The following is a 21,041-nucleotide window of genomic DNA, read 5'->3' as shown; positions in this document are numbered from 1 at the left end:
AAGGCACGGCAGTAAGTCCATGCTGCAACTAGAGAACAGCCCTCACACAGCAACGAAGACCCAGCACCGTCAAAGAGAAATTTTTAAAAAAGAAATCAGTACCAGAAAGATGACTGGAAAATACCCAAATATTTGAAAATTAAATAATATACTTCTAAATAACAAATGGATCAGAAAAAGAACTACAAGGTAAATTAGAAAATATTTTAAGCTGAATAAAAATGAAAATGCAGCACATCAAAATTTGTGAGATATAGCTAAAGTATGCTCTGAGGGAAATCTCTAGCTTTATGTTATTATATAAAAAAAGAAAGATCTAAAATCAATGAGCCAAGCTTCCTCCTTCAGTAGCTAGAAGAAGGAGAGCACATTAGATCTGGATCATTAGAAGGAAAGAAACTGCATGGAAGTATATATATATATATTTTTAATAAAATGAAAAGTGTACTAAACCACATGACCTGGTAATCCATTCAGTCCCACTGACTCCAAGGGGAATAAAAATGTTATGTCCCTGTAAATGCTTGTTCTTTGATACTCATAGTCGCCTTATTCATAAAAGCTCCCAACCTGAAATAACCCAGATGTCCTTCAACAGGTGAATGGATAAATAAGCTGCAGACCAGCCACACCTGGAATGGTACTCACCAATAAAAAGGAAAGAATGATACATACAAGCCTCAAAAACAACTTTGGGTCAAAAAAGGGTACATTTTGTGTAATTTCTTCTCTATGAAAGTCTCAGAAAGACACATCTAACCTGTGGTCTCAGTGAGAGGGTGTGGCTGACACAGACCTGTAACAGAGGGACTGGGGTTAAGCAGGAAGAGGCACAAGAGAACATTTTTAGGTGATGAAAACATTCCTGGTCTTGGTTTTGGTGACAGTTGACAAGGATGGATAAAACTTTCAAAGCCTTATCAAAAGATACACTTAAATAGGAGCGTATTATTACGCATGTCGTACATAAACAGGAGTGATCCAAGATCCAGAAGGCAATGGGACTTTAACAAACCGACACCACTGAGTCTATGAGGCATCCTGAGGGCTGGACTTCTCGCGTTACAGTCTGAATGGAGAGCACAGGTATTGGGCCCAGGGAGACAGGAGTGGGGTGTCACCCGCGTCTGCTAGGTTGTCAGGACAGGGCATTCTGGGGGGCCGGGCACCTGGGGGGTACTCAGCATGGCTGCCTTTACAGCAGTGTGTGACTTTACATTCTGTGATGGTACCGGGCTTCAATTCAACGCTTAACTCATACATATTCAATCCAGGGGCAGCCTACAGCTTCCTATGTTTTTTTAATTTAAAAAATGATAGCAAGGCCTTACCAGAGAGTTGCTTGATGGCCACGGGTCTCACTTTGTAGGGAGTTCTGCAAGAGAGAAGGCAGTTCCACTGTAAGACGCCGTCAAAGATGTCCACGCGCATCTGGCCCAAAAGATAAGCACTTGGGCTGAATTAGAATTCATCAGTGAATTAGGTCCTTTAAAAAATGAGCTTCTTTGGTGGTTCTGAGCTTCTTCATTCAGAGAAATTGTCAACACTTTAAATATATTATTTCAACAGTGGACCCCCTCTGTTATGTTCATATTTGGCTAATAAAACAAGCACGTTGAATGCAGCAGGGATGGCATAGTTGCCTTGGTCTGCCTTGACACCTGGCTGATGCAGGAGGCTCTCCCACTTTGGCTTGGTTTGAGCTCCTGGTGACGGCATCCCCCATGCACACAAGAGAGGATGGTGTCAATAACTCAGGCGAAAATGCACTGGCACCTTGGTGATGTCATCACCAGTAATCAAGAGACCCACGGGGGTAGGGAGAGAATACTGGTGATGTTACCACAGATTGAAGGTCATGGTCTCTGACATAGAAGGACCCCCCAGGGGGTGGGGGGAGATGATTAAGTCAATGGGAAACAGGCAAAGAATAGGAACAGGCAATGGTTGAAAACAGTTAACAAAAATAGAGGCACCTCAACAAAGAGGCTATTTTTTCACCCAGCAGTTTAGCAAAATTCTAGAACCTGATGCCAAGAGTGCTACAGGGCACAGGGAATCAAGACTCCGACAAGTACTGCTGGTGGGAGTATGGACTGCCAGCACCCTGGGGAGAGCAACCGAGCCGCATGGAGTCAAGTTTAAAATCCACTGTCTCATCAGGTGAATCTAGGAATCAAAGCATTGACTCTTTTGATTCTTATGGCAGCGGCCCCCAACCTTTGGGCACCAGGGACTGGTTTCATGGAAGACAGTTTTCCACGGACAGGGGAGGTGAGGGGGTGACTCTGGGATGATTCAAGTGCGTGACACTTATTGTGCACTTTTCTTCTAGTATTATTACATCTGCTCCACCTCAGATCACCAGGTATTAGGTCCTGGAGTCTGGGCACCCCTATCCTACCGGGGTATCTTCATATGCCACTTGTTCATTCATTCAGCACAGTTTTTCACTGAGTGCTCAGTGTGGTTGGGTTCTGGTAACATAACAGCGAACCAGACAAAAAGGCTTTGCCCTCACGGACCCGACGTTCCACGGTCAAGTACACCTTGAAAGGACATGGCTGCTGCCTTTCGAATGAATAAGAAATACTCAGGCCCCTCTCCACTGGGGGTGGATGACGCATCAGCTGAACTGTGGAAGGTCGCAAGGTTGTTAAAAAGATGGAGACAGTGTACAAGTACCGAGGTGGAGGGATGCCCACGACACCTCATTAGGGAGATGAAGCAAGAGACAGGGTCACAGACAGACAGACAGCTAAGCCCTGGAGGAAGAAAGGGCAGGCGCTGGGAGGATGTGCACCAAACACCGAGCCTGGGTGTGAGCTAAGCCCCTTCAGGCACGCCTGACTCTGTGTGGCCCCACGGACTTCAGCCCACCAGGCTCCTGTGTCCACAGGATTCTCCAGGCAGGAATACTGGAGTGGGTTGCCGTGCCCTCCTCCAGGGGATCTTTCTGACCAAGGGATCGAATCCACGTCTCTTACGTCTAACCTGCATTGGCAGGTGGGTCCTTTGCCACCAGTGTTAATTGGGGTCACACCTGTGGTTTAATGGTTTCCAGGCCACAGTAAAAAATTGTCTGCAGTGTAAAATGCCGATAAAGTATAAAAATAACAACTGCATGGCACTATGGCTGATGGACAGACAACTCCACGAGAGTCTCAGATCTTGGCCTCCCAATGAGGGATTGATTCCTCCTGGAAAAGCGTATGGGGGGGCAAGGCCCCCAGACCTCCTCATGGAAGCACCTTGCCTAGAGAAAGGGCCACTTCCAAAGACCCCTGGAAGCTGGTTATTTGGGATGTGGATACCTTCACTACAGAGGCTTCACAGTAATGGCATCTGGGTCCTGGCAGATCACAGAGCACCCTCCTCAGAACCCGTGCAGTGTGAAGTGTGGTCCCACTTGCTGAGCTCGTGGCGGGGAGGGGCTGGCCAAGGTAGTACCAGCAGTCTTGGTCCTCACACCGACAGGCTGAACAGGGTGACTCCATCTTCCCTGGTTCCCCCCACCCTAGCAGGCGTCAGCTTCATCAGCTTGCAGACTCTCGGAGACGGAGCTCCAGGAGGGGGGCTTGCTGAAACCCCACGAATGTGCATGGAGCTGACTGTGAACCAGTTGTGGCATGCTCCGGGCCATGTGTTGGCCCCATCCAGGAGAGGAGTGAGGGGCTGGGGTCTGGGTAACCAAGTGAGAGGCTGGAGAGCCACGGTGAGGTGACCGTCACCACGCCCCTCTCCTCCTCCCTCTGCACCCCTCCCCCATAAGCAGCACTGACGCTGGGGCTGTGGGGACAGAGGGAGCCTGGCGCTTTCCCTCCCTCCCCCTCATCCCGGTTTCTCTTTTCTCCCCCTCCTCTGGGGCCACAAGACTGTCTCCCCTCCCTTCCTCCCCACAGGCCCGATGCGGGTGCAGGAAGTGGTGCTGAACCAGCAGAGCAGGTGAGGGAGGTGGGTGAGGGGGAGAGGCAGAGCCGTGCATCCCAGCACACGCTGACCGCAGCTGGGCCCTGCAGAAGGACACTTGGCTCCTCCATCCTTAATCCTCTTGATTCTCAATGGCAGGATGTTCTCAGAACCAGTCACGGCGCTTCCACAGTTGAATAAACTCCTGCCTCGGCCCGAAAATGAGTTGCAGCTTCATTATTTCTCCCTCAACATAAACCACTTTCCACTTGCCTTGAACTTGTATTTGTCTTTTTCTGAAATGTAACTGTGTCTTTTCAAACACGTTTAGTGGGAGCCAGGATGGAATCCAGGAGGCGTTTTCCCAGCTGGCGTAGGTGGTCCCATACGCCACCCATGCAAGTGCTCAGCCATTCCATGCAGTGGACACCTTGCGCATCACAGCTTGGCTAAAACTGGACCTAAAGGAGCGATTGTGTCACACGCCTGCTGTGCCCTCCTGGCTCTTCCCTCTCTCCACATGCCCTGCCCTGCACCCCATCTTTCCCTGAACTATTTAAGCGCCTGTTTCTCTCCTTTGATGAGGGTCTTGAAGCATTAGTGGCAGAAACAGAAGGTGTTCTCAGGAGGCAACATGCCTGTCAGTGGGACATCATGGGACCCAGAATGTCCCCAGTCCAGCAAGGACCAGATGCTCGGTCCCTCTCAGCAGGATCTGAGCAAAGTTGGGACGTGTCTACTTGCGTTTGCTGGCTTTCAGGAATCGGGTGGTTAGCAATCAGCTTTCTTACCATTTCTGAAAGAAAGAGGAAGCCACTCAGGCCACTATTTGATAAGAGCCCCTCAGACTTAGGTGAATATATGCCAGGTTATTTATATTGCTAGTCTGAAACATTTGCTGATCATTAAGGCAAGAAGTATTTTGAAGAGAGTCAGAAGGTCATGAAATTTGGCTTGAAATGAGCTGAAAAGATTAGTATAAGAGACGGGGCAACTGGGACCCTGATTCCTGATTGGTATCCAGCTGATCACCGTCAAGAGTCCTTGGAATTTGGAGAAAAGGCTGTGAAAACGCCCCATGAGAGCATGAACTGGACAGAAGGCAGGTGAGGTGGATCATCTGGTGCCCCCAGGGAGCCCCTCTTGCAAGACGGTTCCTGAGTCTTGAGGCTGGCGGGGGTGGGGGTGGGGGGTGGACAGGCACTGACCAGGCTGGCAAGGCCGAGGGGCTGCAGGGTCTTCAGAGACGGAGGAAGCTGGAGGGACACAACCTGATGTGACTATCTTCTGGGAAGGAGCAAAATTCATCCAGCACTTTCCAAAAAGGGAAACCCTGTGTCTGGACATGACCTTCTGGTCACCGCTGGGCTAAGCCCCCACCCGGGGTCAAGGGTAGTTCCTTAGGTTTCCCACACTTTACATCCGTGATTCTGGTGTTGCATGTTCGAATCACCTTTGTGGTTGTGGTTTAGTCCCTCAGTCCTGTCTGACTCTTCGCGACCCCAGGGACTGTACCATGGGATTCTCCAAGCAAGAATACGGGAGTGGGTTGCCATTTCCTTCTCCAGAAGGTCTTCCCAACCCAGGGATCGAACGTGGGCCTCCTGCACTGTAGGCCGATTCTTGACCACTGAGCCACCAGGGAAACCCTGGAATCACCAGGTGAGCTTTAAAAATAAATCCCTCACAAATCTGAATGCACTAGGTCCTAGTGGGGGACTGGTCATCAGCACCTTTTTGAAGATCCCTGGTGGTTTAAACCTTTAGGCAGGGCTGATGGTCACTGTTCTGTTGGGCTAGATCACACTGCGCATATATAAAATGGGCAGGACCGCCCAGGGGCAGCTGGAACGGTGGCACTGGAGAGCAGGAGGCAAAGGAGCAGATGGGAGGCCTGGGTGGGGGCTCGGGTGTGAAACCTTGGGAATACTGCCTCTTCAGGGCTGAGAGCAAGAAAACAAGCACAGACGGGGAAAAGCTGGAGGGGGAAGCTCCAAAAAATGGAAAAGGTCCACAACCCCACGTGCAGGGAGTGGGTGAAGGCAGTAGACAGAGATGCTCAGTGGTCAGAACGGTGATCAAAGGGGTCCCGGCCAACATCACCACCACCTGGGAACCTGCGGAAATGCCAGCTCTGGGGGCCCACCTCAGACCTAGGGAACCAGATGGAGGGGTTGGGGAGCAGGAGGGAAGGGGCTCTGCTTCAACCAGCTCCTGGGGATGCACATGAGGCTGGTGGCCTGGGGGCAACGCATAGGTCTGCAAAGAGAAAGCTGTGGGGACCACTAATACCAGTTCCCAGCCTCTGCGCCATTAACCTTCAGGCAGGTGAGTCTGGGGTGGGGGGTGGGCCTGGCCCTGGGCTCGGGGACATGGAGCAGCAGCCCTGGTCTCTGCCCTCTGGGTGCTAGACACCTGTCCCCGCTATGGCAGCCAAAACATTAGACTTCCCCCAGCATCTCCTGGGGAACAAAACTGCACTCCATTGACAAGGGCTGGCACAGAATAAAGTGCCAAACGAGATACGATGAAGTGACAAAACAGAATAGACAACCTACAAACTGCTTTAACTAACTCAGGAAAACACGCAGCTTTGCTCCATCAGAGACCAGAGCGCACGGACAGGACACTTCCCCTCTGATGACATCATTTTATCTTGTGGACGTCGGGGGTGACAGATCACTCGTGCCTTTCCTCATGAATACAGATCTGGGTCAGGCTGGAGCTGGTGCTGCAATTTACAACAATGTCCTTGGAGTCTTTGGGGATTCAATTAGCATTCTTCCTTCCGGGGAGCCCGGAGCCGATAATCAGAGCGTAATCAGCACCAGAGCACGTGGGAGCAGAAACTCCTGATGATGAAATTAAAAATTCAGGAGACTGATGGACACAGCAGGAGGGGGAGGGGAGACCTGGCAGAAGCACCCAGTGCTCAGGGCAGGACAGTACTGGCCGGCCACTACTGAGCTCAAAGGACAGTGGAGGTGGTTCGAACGTTCTAGGACTTTGTACTTCCCGGGGTTTGTTACTGCCTCGGCTTTCTGCACCAAAGCCTGGCAGTTCTCACTGGCAGTCCTTGCCAGCCACTGGGCGCCCTGCACCCAGGCCCGAATGATAACTGACGTTTGCTCAGCTCAGATGTGCACACACCTTGGGTCGGGGGAAACTTTAGGGCACTTATATCGGAGGTCCCAGGGACTGCATCCCTGGAGCCTAAATATTTCCAGACTGCCATCAGGCAGCCAGGGGCCCTCCGGTGGCTGGGACGTGAGAAGGTCTGCCTGGGTATGCCCCCTCCTGCAGGCTGGAGCAGCTATATCAGTCCACCCAGATGGCTGGGTTGACCCGTGTCGCTCAGAGGGGGATGCAGTGAGCAGCAGGAGCGACAGGCAGGGGTCCCCAGGGGCATCCCATGCCCAATCTCGCTCCTGCTCCCAGCCTCGCATGGAACACAGTTTGGATTCTGCCTGGCCCCACTGAAAATATAAAGTGGGGACCACCGGGGACTCCGGTTGCTGGGCAGAGGGCGGGGCGCGAGTGGGTGGCCCTGCTCAGTCCTCGTCTTCCCTCTGGCCACAAGCGGCCAGGCTGTTCTACTGATGTTCACAGATGTGTTTACTGCCCGAGCCTCTACCTCTCCGGCGTCTCCTGGTTCCGTTCCTCCAGCGCCCAGGCTTCCTCCCCTCATGGGCAGAGTAGTCGGTGGGCAGCACTTGACAACTCCAGGACTTGCTCAAGGGGTCAATGCCCAGTGTCACCAGGGGCTCTGGTCAGGGAATCTCCTGCTCTGGTGGACAGGGGCCGGCTCTGACGCTGTCACTTAGTTCTCGGCTTCCCCACGTGTAGCTACCCCCTCAGAGGGCGCCTGTGGACCCTCAGCAAGGTCCCTGGCCACGCTTAGAGCTGCTGCTTTCCCGGAAAGTGACAAGTTCTGCACAGTAACCAGAAGTCTCCTACCCAGACTCTCCCATCTTTGGTTTAAACGCGGATTTCCCTGCATCCGCACATTAAGAAAACAACCCTGGAGACCCTGCCGTGCCTGCAGAGAGCTGTCAGTCATGGCGAGAAAGAGCTGATGAAGGCTGCCAGCCACTTACCGTTCTGAATTGGCGGGCATGGTGGGGTCAATGGAGACCATGGCATCATCCGTGGTCAGGAGGGAGATGGTGGTGTTCCTGGAAGACAGGAGAAGCCATTGTCTTCACCCCGATGCTGTCTCCTAGGTGCACACTTGAATTTGGGCCTCCCTTGAGGTAGGAACCTGAGCACCAGGCGGTCCTGCCCAAGGCACTCTGAGTGCTCAGCCCCGAGACTCTGGCCCTCAGCTGGGTAGCAGAACTACGGTTTGCGCGTGCAGTTTTAAGTGCTCAGCAGATGTGTAAGTCATTTGAAATGGGAATTGGAGAGAGTCTAATTTGTTGAGTTAGGAGGCTCAATAAAACTGTGGTAAAGTAGAAATGAACATTTATATCAGCTGGTGATGAATTCAGGGTTTCCTTTTCCCTTTTATTTCCTGGGGGAGTCCATCTAAACAGGCAAAAAGCTCTCGTACTAAACAGTCTTAAGAGGATAAGTTGAATCTTCCTCTAACCTCCATCTCTGGGGGGCCTCTCACCCAAGGTGTTGGCTTAATCACATGACTTAACTCTGGTTTTCAGTTGTGTATTTTTAAAATTTGTGCCATGGCAGTGACACCTGAATCCCAGGATTGTTCTAAAAAGAAATATATATTTATTTCTTAGCATACTGCTTATCAAAAGATGCCCCAAACTGTGGGCCATTTCTTGCTGCTCCAAGCTGCCACTTGCTGTAATATCAGGCATGTAACCTATCATCTGACTCTCCTTTTCTCAGCTGACTCTGGAAGGTCCTGACTGTCCTTCCTTCTCACCCTCCTTGACCTGAGTCGTAACTTTAAAGTTAATTGCAGGCCAAAGTTATTCCTGATTACTTTCTATAGTCAAGAAGTTAGGACAGAAAATTCACTTGCTAGAACAAATTGCTGATTGTGGTTCTCAAGGGTAGGTTTCTGGTCTTTTCAACTTATTTCTCACATCAGCTTTTTTCTTAAACGTTGATCTGGGGGACCACAGCCTGAACACTATCACTCTTCTTTATCCTTTCTCCCAAAACAAAAGAATAAATGAAAGAAAGAAAAAAAGAAACTTTTAAAATAGCAGTTTCTGCCTAATCCTGCCCAATGGTTCACTCCGCTAACACAGCTAAGGTTGTTGGTGGGCAGCCAGCAACGGTGGCCGAAACCTCCAGGGACTCATCCATTGATTTGAAAGGTCCCATGTGCAACGTGCAAGGTGAGTCCATCAACCTTTCCAGGCCTCCCATCCCCTACACTCGGCCACTCGGCCTCCCAGGTACCTGCCCCTCCAGGTGAATTTAAAGGCAACCCTCTGGTGGGGTGACTCTGAGTCACTCACCGAGGCAGGCCGGTAGCGATGCAGAACAGGTCCATAATATCACTGGAGTTGCAATACTTGCTAAAGACCACCTGCAAAAACAGAAGCACACGGCTGTGAGGAGTGGGCAGAGTGGGCAGCTGATTTCCACAGTGATGTCAGATTCCAGGGGGTCCTCTCTGCTCCCGACCTGCAGGTTAATCTTACAAAGAAAAACCAAAATCACCGTGGGCTCTGGAATGCTACATGCACATCTCATTGACTTATACAAGTTGAGAAAAACATGACTCTCTTGTTCGTTGCAGAACTGTGAGAAACAATGCTGTCACCCAGGTAAACTCACTTACAGGTGACATGCTGCCCTGCGCCCCACTGGTGACGTTTGATGGACCATCACAACCTCGGCTTAATGATACCCCATCTTGCAGGGTGGGTGCGGGAAGCTCCAACGACCTCTGGGGCCATTATGTTAAAAAACAATTTTAAGGTCATTAGCTTAAAAATAAAAGATTGCCTTTTAGGATTTGGGGACTGGGGCTGCAGGACTAAACCAGACAGGGAATCACAATGAGAAAGGATGTGGTTGGAACCGTGGGTCCACACAGGGAACAAATTTCAGGCAATGCAATTAAAGCTGCACCCGGCCTGGGTGTCCAGTCCCCGCTGGACAGGAAACACGTTCACACCTGCACCTTTTGTCCGAGGGGTCTCGACTGTGAGTGTGGGCTCCAGAATCGCTCCCTGGGATAGGGGGCTTCAAGTACAGCCTGGATGGTGCATGGACAGTCCCTGCCAAGGCTCCTGTTTTCATCACAATAGCTGTTTTCCTTCAGTGTTCTCCCTGGGAATGGCTGTAAGGCCCCTCTGCTCACCAAAAGGAGCGGGCAGAGCCACTCCACTGAACGTGGGCAGAGTCACGCTGAACAGAGTGGGGATTTTTCAGTGCCCAGAGCACCGTTTAGCCAGATCAATCTGCATCTTTTTTTAATTGGAAAGAGTGAAATAGAGCAAGCAGATATTTTCCCCACAAACGTGGCCGTTCCCTGACTACCACAGCTCCTGTGTGCCACTGGCCTGGCAATGCTGAGACACAGCCAGCACTGCCATCCAGGCTGCCCACTCCACCCCACATCCCAGGCGGTGTTTGCACTCCCCAGTGACGGGGCCACTGATGGGCACTGTCCACCCAGCGGCCACAGTCCTGGCTCAGAGCAGGTCCACCAGGACCCCCGCAGCACCCCTGCATTGGCCCTGCAGGCTCCCGCCCCAGCACCCTGCCTCAGTTTCTAGAACTCAGGCCTGGTGGTGCTGCCTTTCTGGGCAGAAGCCTCTGCTGCCCTGTGCGTCCACGGTAGAAGGAAGGTCCATCTCCCCGCTGGGCTCCTGAGGTTCTGGAGTGGGTCCCTGGAGCCTGTGTCCTGGCCAAGCTCTCAGCCCCCCTTCACTCTAGTCCACGGGCACCTCCCCACCCCACCGCCCTCTCTGGTTCTGGGGGCCCGCTTCCCGGTGGCTCTCCTCCCCTCTCTTCCTCCCAGCCATCAGGACTTGGCGCACCTTCTCCATGGGGCCTCCCAGCTCCACTGCCAGCAGGGTCTTGCCTCATCCACCGTGTTCTCAGGACAGCACACCTCCAGGGCCCCCGGCACAGGCTTTCATTCATGCCTTGGCTTTAGGGCTGCGCCCGTGCCGGGTGAGGTATGGAGTCCGGCCACCCCACTACTGACGAGGGGACATTTCTGACTTTCCCGTTTGAACCTTTCTGAAGTTCATGTCCGTCTGGTGCAGACTGACTTTGTGGGTTTTCTCCAGACCCCAGTAAAGGGCAGGGGTGGAGGATAGGGCAGCTTTGCCTGTGAACATCCGATTTGATCAAAGATTCCAGAAAGGGGCGAGCTGGCTTGCAGGTCATGACCAGCTGCTGGTCAGGAGTGTAGTGTGGCTCCAGGAAGTCATGGCTGAGCAGGCCCTCCCCAGGGAAGACAGACCCAGAGCCTGGAATATCCAGGGGACCTCGGCAAGAAGTGAGTTTGCCCAACTTTATAAGCACTGTTGTTGAAATCTAGAGGCGAGAGTCTTTTGTGATGGTTTCCTAGCCTCGGGATAGCAAATAATAGAAGCTGTAAAAAGCCCAATTATGAAGCAAAACAGGTCCAGGAGCGCCCACAGGGCACATTGCCTTTCTCGCTGCCCCTTGTGACCGATTCAGCTCAACCCAGGGAGGGAGAACAGCCTTCTCCTGTGTCCAGAACAGGCTTAGAGATTATTTTTTACACCGGGCTGGGGGGTGGGGGGCTGGAAGGAAATCAGGAATAAGCAGAAAAGACGCATTGGGTGTCTTCCACTGCAATGGAAAACCATGCTGTGTCCATTTGTAAATCCATTTCAGCATGCCTCTACTGTACAGAAATGCCTGGTTCTTTGTTTTCTCTTTTGAACCAGTTGTGACATCTTACCAGTTTCCTCCTTCAGCTAAGACTTTGTTAGGGTAAAATTCTTTGATGTGTGGCCACTTTACATGTGTGTTTGATCAGGCTTTCACCTTATTATTAAGAGTTGAGAAGCCTTTAGTGGGGACAACACCGGTAAGAAGCTAGGGGTGGAACATCACATGAACCCTAACATCAGCATCACGCGAATCTAACGTGGGACACGCCCGGACAGCCCAACTCTTTGCCAGGTGCCAGGAGAAGCTTCTGGCCTAGACGGATTGTTCCTGGCGTGGGAAAGCAGCCTGTGCTCCACAAATGAGTGGCTGTCGTGGGAAGATCCCCCAGGCAGCCTGGTCAGGGGGGCACAAGGCTCTCTGTTCCCACGCTGAATCATTCTGCAAATCCTTTATCCTCGATCCAGAAATAAACAGCAGTTTAAAAAAAAAAAAGTGTTGGTGAAATGAAACTTTTAAGTGAGATGTGGAGACAGCAAGATTAACAGAGGAATAATCCTACTAGAGGCAGAACCGGCTGCCGTTCATCAGTAAGCACGACAGATCACCCCAACCCTTCCATGGGGTTTGACTGGCAGCTCCGCAATATGAACACAAGACAAGAGAAACAAATGAGAACCCAGAGGCCTCTTGTCTGCAGAACGCTGATCGTTCTGTGTATTCAGCTGGGACCTGTGAAGGTCACAGGGAACTCTGGTGCTGGAACCTACTGGTTGCCTGCCGAGTCAGGAAATGGGCACTCAGGGAGCGCCAACCACCTGCCAAGCCCCATTCCAAGGGATCCCCATGGGAAGCAACACACAGAGGTGGACAAGGGTCTCTTGGGTCCAGCCAGCAAGCGGTCAGGGAGCCAGGACCACAGCCCAGGCCTCCCTCTGGTCAGTGCACACGTGACCCAAACACAGGCTCTTTGTGTGTGTGTGTGTGTGTGTGTTTAGTTGCTCAGTCGTATCCAACTCTTTGCGACCCACAGACTGTAGCCCGCCAGGCTCCTCTGTCCATGGGATTCTCTAGGCAAGAATACTGGAGTGGGTTGCCATTGCCTCCTCCAGGGGATCTTTCCGACTTTACTAAGCAATTTGGAGCTGGTGGCAATTGAGGTGAGTCCCAGGGTAAGGGACCCAGGCCGACCACACCGGCCACCCGTGAGATCACTGCGGGAATGGCTCTGGAGAGAGAGGGGAGGGAGGCCAGATCACAGGGGGCGGGGGGAGCGGCAGGAGAGCCCAGTGTCTCGAGTTGGCACCAGCACGGCTCTGTTTCTTGGTGCCAACAGCACCTTCACCAACACACTTAGAAACCAGCACTGGCAACTGTGCGACAGATGGTCAGAGCGCTGCCAACCCGTGTCCAGGTGGCCTCGGGGTTAGAGAGACAGGACGGCAGTTTCTAAAGGCTTGGGGGTGACTTCTTGTTCATTCTGAGTCTGGAGGTCTCCTCCAGGGACGGGATCCTATTGTGTTTTCCTCTCTGTCCCCTGGGAGACCCCCTTCAGAGGTTCATGGAGGGGAGGATGCAGAAAGCAGCCCCCAAGTTCCCGTGTTCCAGCCACACACTGCTGTCCATGTGTTGAAAAGCAGGTGGACGGATGGTGTCCAAGCCCCCAGGCAGCTTAGATAATCGAGTTTCTGGTTTCGAGGTTAGGAGGATGGAGATTTAATCATTGCCCAGCGGGGCTCCTGGCGGGCACTCTGTGGTCTTCCTACAAACAAGCCAGCAAGAAGGGGTTTCACGTTCCTCGGGAGAGGTTCCAACCAGGACTTCTTGCCGGGAGACACTGCTACGTGTTTCAGCACTGGGACACTGTACGGGAGAGGGGACCTGCGTGACTATAAAGTGGCTGAGATGACCCGGAGTGGAAACCGATTCTGATGGGGTGGGCAAGAAGCAGGACACAGGTCACCCAGCAATGGGGAGGGGTGGGACTCTAGGCCTCAGAGGGAGCTGCACAGGCCCTGAGGTTCACCCACAGACGGGGGCAGCCCCACCCATGCGTGTAGGACCTGTCCCAACAGGGAGGGTCTTCCACCTCCTGAGAGGGCCCTGCGTCCACTTCCCCACCTTGGGTCATGGACCCCTCCAGGGCTCCCGAGTCTGCCTCTCCATTCAGGCTGTGATCTGGCTCACCTGCTGTGTCTGCGTATGTGTGTGCGTGTGCGTGCATGTGTGTGAATCTGAAGGGTGCAGAATTAAGCCCAAAGTGTATTATTTTTCGGGTTCCCCTGGTGGCTCAGTGGTAAAGAATCTGCCTGTCAGTGCAGGAGACACAGGAGACCTGGGTTCAACCCCTGGATCAGGAAGATCTCCCAGAGAAAGGAACGGCAACCCACTCCAGTATTCTTGCCTGGGGAATCCCATGAACAGAAGAGCCTGGTGGGCTACAGTCCATGGGGCCACAAAGAGTCAGAGGTGACTGAGTGACTAAACAGCAGCGGCAGCAGCAGTCCTATCTTCCAGTCTGGAGTGGCTGTGCAGTGACCAGGCCATCAGTTCAGCAATGGACTCTGCTGTGGGGAAGCCTCCTGGACTGTGACACACAGGGTTTTATGCAGCTCAGACGCTGTCCGCTGGGTCTCTGACTCCACTCCCTGCCCCTGTCTGTCGGTACATGGCCGGCCAGCCCCATGACAGTCTTGTCTGCTACGAAAAGATGCTGTGTTCCGTCTTGGCCAGTGTCAGCTCTGATTTTTGCAGTACGCACTTGAGGGTTATGGCCCCGACACACACAACCTGAAATCCACATGTGAGACTCACACAGGGGAACTTCTTAAAAGAAAGTTTCCCAAAATGCTGGTATTAATGTCCATCACCTGCTCTCCTCTGTCTTTTTGCTTCCCCCTCTTTAAGGTGGCAGATGGAGGAGTCCAGGGCTGGCTCCCGGCAGTCCCGGCACAGAACGAGCCTGGAGGCAGTGGCTGGGGCGTTCAAACACAAGAAAGATTGGGTGTAGCATCCTTCCCTTTGGGCTCCACAGGTGAAAATGACTTGTCATGGTCCCTGCCCCATTAACTCTGGCCATTTCAGCATCTACTCGGCCCAAATGTGGCTGCCGAGGACACTATTTCCCTGCTGAGTAACTGGGAGCCCACATGGGAGGGGCAGTGGTTAAGAGAGCAGAGCAACCTAGAAAGCTGAGAGAGAGCCAAGACAACCTCTGAGCACCCTCAGGGGCTGCGATGATCGCCCTTCCACATCTTGGTGCCCTGAGCTTGGTTTCCTAACTCTATCTGAGGCACTTCCTTGCAGCTGCTGAGAACATTTCTTGCTGGGTTTGTCAAACTCTAGTTTGGGTTGGCTTAAAGTCAGTGACCACTGGAAGCTGTGGGTTTCTCACTCGACATTTGTGGCTCCATGCTGTGAAATGCTCCCAGTCCTGGACAAATGAGATAACCAAGTGGCAATTTAGGTTTGGGCTGAGTTTTGCAGTCTGGGAAAGCCAAAACCCACTGCAATCACTAAAGAGAAGTTCAGTGTGTGGATGTTGGACAGGGACCAGGCACCAGGCAGGACGAGGGCTGGTCGGAGACCTCCTGAGAGAGTAGTGTGTCCCTGGGAATTCTCTCTGCGAGGCCGGCTACAGTTTTTTTCTTGAGAGAGACATCTCACAGGGCTCATAAACCAGGATGGCATTACTTCCCTTTCAAAGTCATTAAACATTATCTGTGTCAGGTAAGTTGTGCTTTTGGGGTTGGCTGTAAAACATGCAATTACGTTCATTGTCTTGCTGTGACGCTCACGCTGAATGTGAAATTTTTTATCAACTGCCTTAGCAACAAATTTCACAGAGCATCTTTGAACTTGGAGTAACGAATCTTGAGCAAAATCTTCCTAATTATAATTCTTGTGCAGTTTTTTTTTTTTTTTTCTGAAGTGATTTTAAATGGCTACAGCTGAAGAAGAGAGTGGTTGGGGTGGGGAGTCTGCAGACACCAGGATGTGAGGTCCTGAAGGAGGGAGGGGAGAAAGGCAGGTTGTCCTTCCCGAGGGCACATGGCGAGCTCTGCTGCTCCAGGTGGTTCCCAGCTCTGTTTCCTCCTCTGTTGATCAGACCTGGAGGCTCTGGTCCCCTCCTTGCTCCATCCACGTGGACTATGGATCTCAGCCCCCAGCATCTTAAATTTAACACTTCACCACAGCTGTATTTACTCTTGTATCTTGATGAAGACGAATTATGCATGTCCCACTGACATCAGAAATCTCCACCCAACCAAACGAGGGTACTGACTTCTAAAAATATCCACACTGGCCTCCACGAAATGGAAGGAAAATCATCACACTGGCAAGAACGACAAAGGGACGGAGAGCCCAAATCTGGAAGCAACCCAGATGCCCTTCAACGGGTGGATGTTAAACAAACTCTGGTCCATCCGCACCGTGGATGAATTATTGATCTAGACAGCTGAGATGGATCCCAAGGGATGTATGCTATGTGAATAAAAGTTAACCCCCAAAGCTTACATACTGGATGGCTCCACTCATATGACATTCCTGCTATGACAAAGTTAGAACAGACAGCGCTGGGGTGGGGTAGGGGCTGGGGTGGAGGAAGGAGGTGGGTGTGGTCATGAAAGGGCTGGACTGTCTTCTGCCGTGACTTTGGGGGAGGATACCAGACCCTACGCATGTGATTAAATTGTACAACTCCATATACGCCCTCAAATGAGCACAAGGAAATGAGGAAGTCTGAATAAGGCGGGGGACTGTCCCACTGTAATATCCTGGCCATGACGCCAGACTGTAACTGTGTAGGACGTCACACTGGGGGGAAACGGGGCGAAGGGCACACAGATCCCTCCGTGGTATCGCTTACAGCTACACGCTAATCTCCACGTTTCCCCAAGGGCTTATCCGAATAAAGTGAAGACACCAGCTCTGGCTGGGGGTGGAGAGAGGGACACCCTTTGAGGAATACGTGCCCAGGTGGCCCTGCTGGGAAGAACTGTGGCCACATGTGTGCCCTCTGACCCAGAATCTCGTTTCCAGAAACAGATTTTAATCTAAATTTTAATTTTAATCTAAAACTAAAACTAACAGCAAACTTTAATAATAATAAGAGCATTTATGGGGACATCCCTGGTGGTCTGGTAGTTAAGACTCCACACTTCCAATGCTGGGGCCATGGGTTCGATCCCTAGTCAGGGAACTAAGATCCCACATGCTGGGCTGTGTGGCCAAAAAAAAAAAAAGAAAAAGAAAAACCCACACATTTATGAAGTGCTAGACAGTGTTCTAGTCACTTCCCAGGCTTGGGTCCAAACCACTGCCCTGCACGGGTCCTTCACAATCGAAGAGCTAGTGGAGGTGTTCCTTTCGTGTTCACTACTGCTGAGAAATGGAATTAAGCTAAACGTCTCAAAACAACAAAACAATTGCATCTTAACTAAGTCTCCACGATGGAACATTATACAGACATTAAAATCATGATTTTGAACACTGCTGCTTCTGTCATGCTGAGTGACAATGATCAAAAGAAAAAATTATGTTAAAGAAGATGACCCTGTCCCTCTCCATCTTGCTGACAACACCAGCAGGAGAGGTCCTGAAATGTTCGCAGCAGTTTCTCCTCTCTGGTGAGCGAAAGGGTTCTTCTCTTTTCTTTTTTATACTGCTCTGTAGTTCTCAAATACTCTACAATGAATACGTGGGGTTTTTGTAACCAAAAGGGACCTAGATCTAGAAGCTGATGTTAATAATCAATAACAGACCTGACTTATGAATATTCCCTGCTAACAGCAGGCTGCGCTGCATTTACATAAGAATCTTGGGAGAGGGGAAAAAAAAGGTCTTTACCATTTTTATTTGGAAAGAATACTCTGGCTTTAAGCCAAGAGGATGAGAAAATTAAATGACAGTTAGCCAGAGGACAAAATTCAGAATTTAAATAGCATTTGGAGAGGAATGGGGGGAGCTGCTGTGTGAGCCGGAAGCACCGGAGAAAACCAGAAGGGAGGGAGAGGCAGGGACCCTGTGGGTGGGGGGACAGGGTGGGGAGGATGAAGCCAGGCACCTCCGGGGATGGACAAAGAAGCAGGTCCCAGGGTTCTGTGCCAGCTGCAGGGACCCAGGCTGAGATGGGGCTGGAGGGACTGGCCATGGCCCCTGGGGGACCCGAGGCCATGCAGACAGAAGGGGCTGCAGAGAAGGTGGTTCCCACCACCCTCACCACCACTCCCCACCAGTTCCAGTTAAGACTCACCGCCCACACAGCGGGACTTCCTGGTGAAGAATCTCTACAGCGTCAGACCCTAACCTAATGCCCGTCACACCCATGCATCTTCCAGACCCCACCCAAGTGAGGTTTTCAGTGACCAGGATGGGTGTAGGTAGAGTCCTCCTAGGGGGTTGCAGGGAGCCTGGGCGGGTCCCCTAGGGGTCCAGATCAGCAGGTGGGGCAAGACCATCTCCCGGGAGCTGTGTCCCAGATTTGGGAAGGGGGCTGATTGAGCAGCACTGCTCTGGAGTGAGGACAGGGGGCGTTGGTCTGCCAGCGCTGTGACAGGTTTCCTTTCTTTAAGTAGGTCTATGTAAACTCCTTTAGACACAAATTATAAAGCAACTGTGTGTGTGTGAACCGTGAACTTCCAGATGTTCAGGCTGGATTTAGAAAAGGCAGAGGAACCAGAGATCAAATTGCCAACATCCGCTGGATCATCGAAAAAGCAAGGGAGATCCAGAAAAACATCTACTTTTGCTTTATTGACTATGCCAAAGCCTTTGACTGTGTGGATCACAACAAACTGTGTAAAATTCTTTAAGAGATGGGAATCCCAGACCACCTGACCTATCTGTATGCAGGTCAAGAAGCAACAGTTAGAACTGGACATGCAACAATAGACTGGTTCCAAAAAGGGAAAGGAGTATGTCAAGGCTGTATAGTGTCACCCTGCTTAGCCTTTCCCTTCTCCAGGGAATCTTCCCAACCCAGGGATTGAACTCAGGTCTCCAGCATTGCAGGCGGATTCTGTACCAGCTGAGCCACAAGGGAAGCCTTATATGCAGAGAACATCACGCAAAACGCTGGGCTGGATGAAGCACAAGCTGGAATCAAGATAGCCGGGAGAAATGTCAATAACCTCAGATATGCAGATGACACCACCCTAAAGACAGTAAGTGAGGAGGAACTAAAAAGCTTCTTGATGAAAGAGAGGGAGGAGAATGAAAAAGTTGGCTTAAAACTCAACATTCAGAAAAGTAAGATCATGGCATCTGGTCCCATCACTTCATGGCAAATAGATGGGGAAGCAATGGAAACAGTGACAGACTATTTTTGGGGCTCCAAAATCACTGCAGATGGTGACTGCAGCCACGAAATTAAAAGACGCTTGCTCCTTGGAAGAAAAGCTATGACCAACCTAGACAGCATATTAGAAAGCAGAAATATTACTTTGCCAACAAAGAAGTGTCTAGTCAAAGCTATGGATTTTCCAGTAGTCATGTGTGGATGTGAGAGTTGGACCATAAAGAAGGCTGAGCGCTAAAGAATTGATGCTTTTGGACTGCGGTTTTAGAGAAGTCTCTTGAGAGTCCCTTGAACTGCAAGGAGATCCAACCAGTCAATCCTAAAGGAAATCAGTCCTGAATACTCATAGGAAGGACTGATGCTGAAGCTGAAGCTCCAATACTTTGGCCACCTGATGTGAAGAACCGACTCATTGGAAAAGACCCTGATGCTGGGATAGACTGAAGGTGGGAGGAGAAGGGGACGACAGAGAATAAGATGGTTGGATGGCATCACCGACGCGATGGACATGAGTTTGAGCAAGCTCCTGGAGTTGGTGATGGACAGGGAACCCTGGTGTGCTGCAGTCCATGGGGTTGCAAAGAGTCAGACATGACTGAGCGACTGAACTGAACTGAACTGTGTGTGTGTGTATGTGTGTGTGTGTGTGTGTGCGTGTGTGTGTATTAGTCACTCAGTCATGCTCAGCTCTTTGCAATCCCATGGATGTAGCCCACATCCTCCTCTGTCCACGGGATTTTGCAGGCAAGAATACTAGAATGGATTGCCATTCCCTTCTGCAGCGGATCTTCCTGCCCAGGGACCCTGCATTGTGATGGATTCTTTACCATTTGAGCCATTAGGGAAGCCCCTCTAAAGCAAGTTACGCAGCTGTAATAACTTAAATACCAACACATCTGGGGAGGGAGATGTCATCCTGGGTGTCAGGTCCACACAGTCAGCACCCGCGAGGCTGCCCACGACTGCTGTCCTGAGACCCTAGTGGCTCGGATCTACATGCCTCCTGGCCAGAGAGCTGTAGGGCCGCCCTGCTGGGGTTTTCAGGCCTGGCCATGGCTGCAGGATGGTCAGGCCAGGGCCCTCCTCATGCAGACTTCTGGGGGTCAGTGAAATGAGCTGAAGCTCACTGGTGCTGACGCCAATGTAAGCCTGCGGCTGCCGGCCTAAACCCCAATTCCAAACTCAGGGCTCACACAAGGAACCTTTCTGTTCCCAGTAATTCTCCAGTGGGGGCTGTACATTTGAATTTACAGAATAAATGAGTACTAATACAGTTCCAGAAAAACATCTATTTCTGCTTTTTACAGTTCCAGAAAAACATCTATTTCTGCTTTATTGACTATGCCAAAGCCTTTGACTGTGTGGATCACAATCAACTGTGGAAAATTCTGAAAGAGATGGGAATACCAGACTACCTGACCTGCCTCTGGAGAAATCTGTATGCAGGCCAGGAAGCAACAGTTAGAACTGGACATGGAACAACAGACTGGTTCCAAATAGGAAAAGGAGTACGTCAAGGCTGTATATTGTCACCCTGCTTATTTAACTTCTATGCAGAGTACATCATGAGAAACGCTGGACTGGAAGAAACACAAGCTGGAATCAAGACTGCCGGAAGAAATATCAATAACCTCAGATATGCAGATGACACCACTCTTATGGCAGAGAGTGAAGAGGAACTAAAAAGCCTCTTGATGAAAGTGAAACAGGAGAGTGAAAAAGTTGGCTTAAAGCTCAACATTCAGAAAACGGAGATCATGGCATCTGGTCCCATCACTTCATGGGAAATAGATGGGGAAACAGTGGAAACAGTGGCAGACTTTATTTTTTGGGCTCCAAAATCACTGCAGATGGTGACTGCAGCCATGAAATTAAAAAACGCTTACTCCTTGGAAGAAAAGGTATGACCAACCTAGATAGTATATTCGAAAGCAGAGACATTACTTTGCTGACTAAGGTCCGTCTAGTCAAGGCTATGGTTTTTCCTGTGGTCATGTATGGATGTGAGAGTTGGACTGTGAAGAAGGCTGAGCGC

At 51.1% G+C, this 21,041-nt stretch overlaps 1 protein-coding gene across 2 annotated transcripts in view; it reads right to left on the bottom strand.

Annotated features, from left to right (window-relative positions):
* Positions 1–21,041, bottom strand: part of PDE9A (phosphodiesterase 9A) — a 105,813-nt gene that overhangs the window by 64,515 nt on the left and 20,257 nt on the right. For both annotated transcript variants that reach the window (XM_068964768.1, XM_068964777.1), the window contains exons 2-4: positions 9,345–9,415; positions 8,007–8,084; positions 1,332–1,375 (exon numbers count right to left, since the gene is read on the bottom strand). In XM_068964768.1, the coding sequence (XP_068820869.1) occupies positions 1,332–1,375; positions 8,007–8,084; positions 9,345–9,415 (193 nt within the window). The remainder of the gene's footprint in view (positions 1–1,331; positions 1,376–8,006; positions 8,085–9,344; positions 9,416–21,041) is intronic.

Source organism: Capricornis sumatraensis, chromosome 1, assembly GCF_032405125.1.
Source record: "Capricornis sumatraensis isolate serow.1 chromosome 1, serow.2, whole genome shotgun sequence".
NCBI classification, from domain to species: domain Eukaryota; kingdom Metazoa; phylum Chordata; class Mammalia; order Artiodactyla; family Bovidae; genus Capricornis; species Capricornis sumatraensis.
This window is presented reverse-complemented; position numbering and strand designations above follow the sequence as displayed.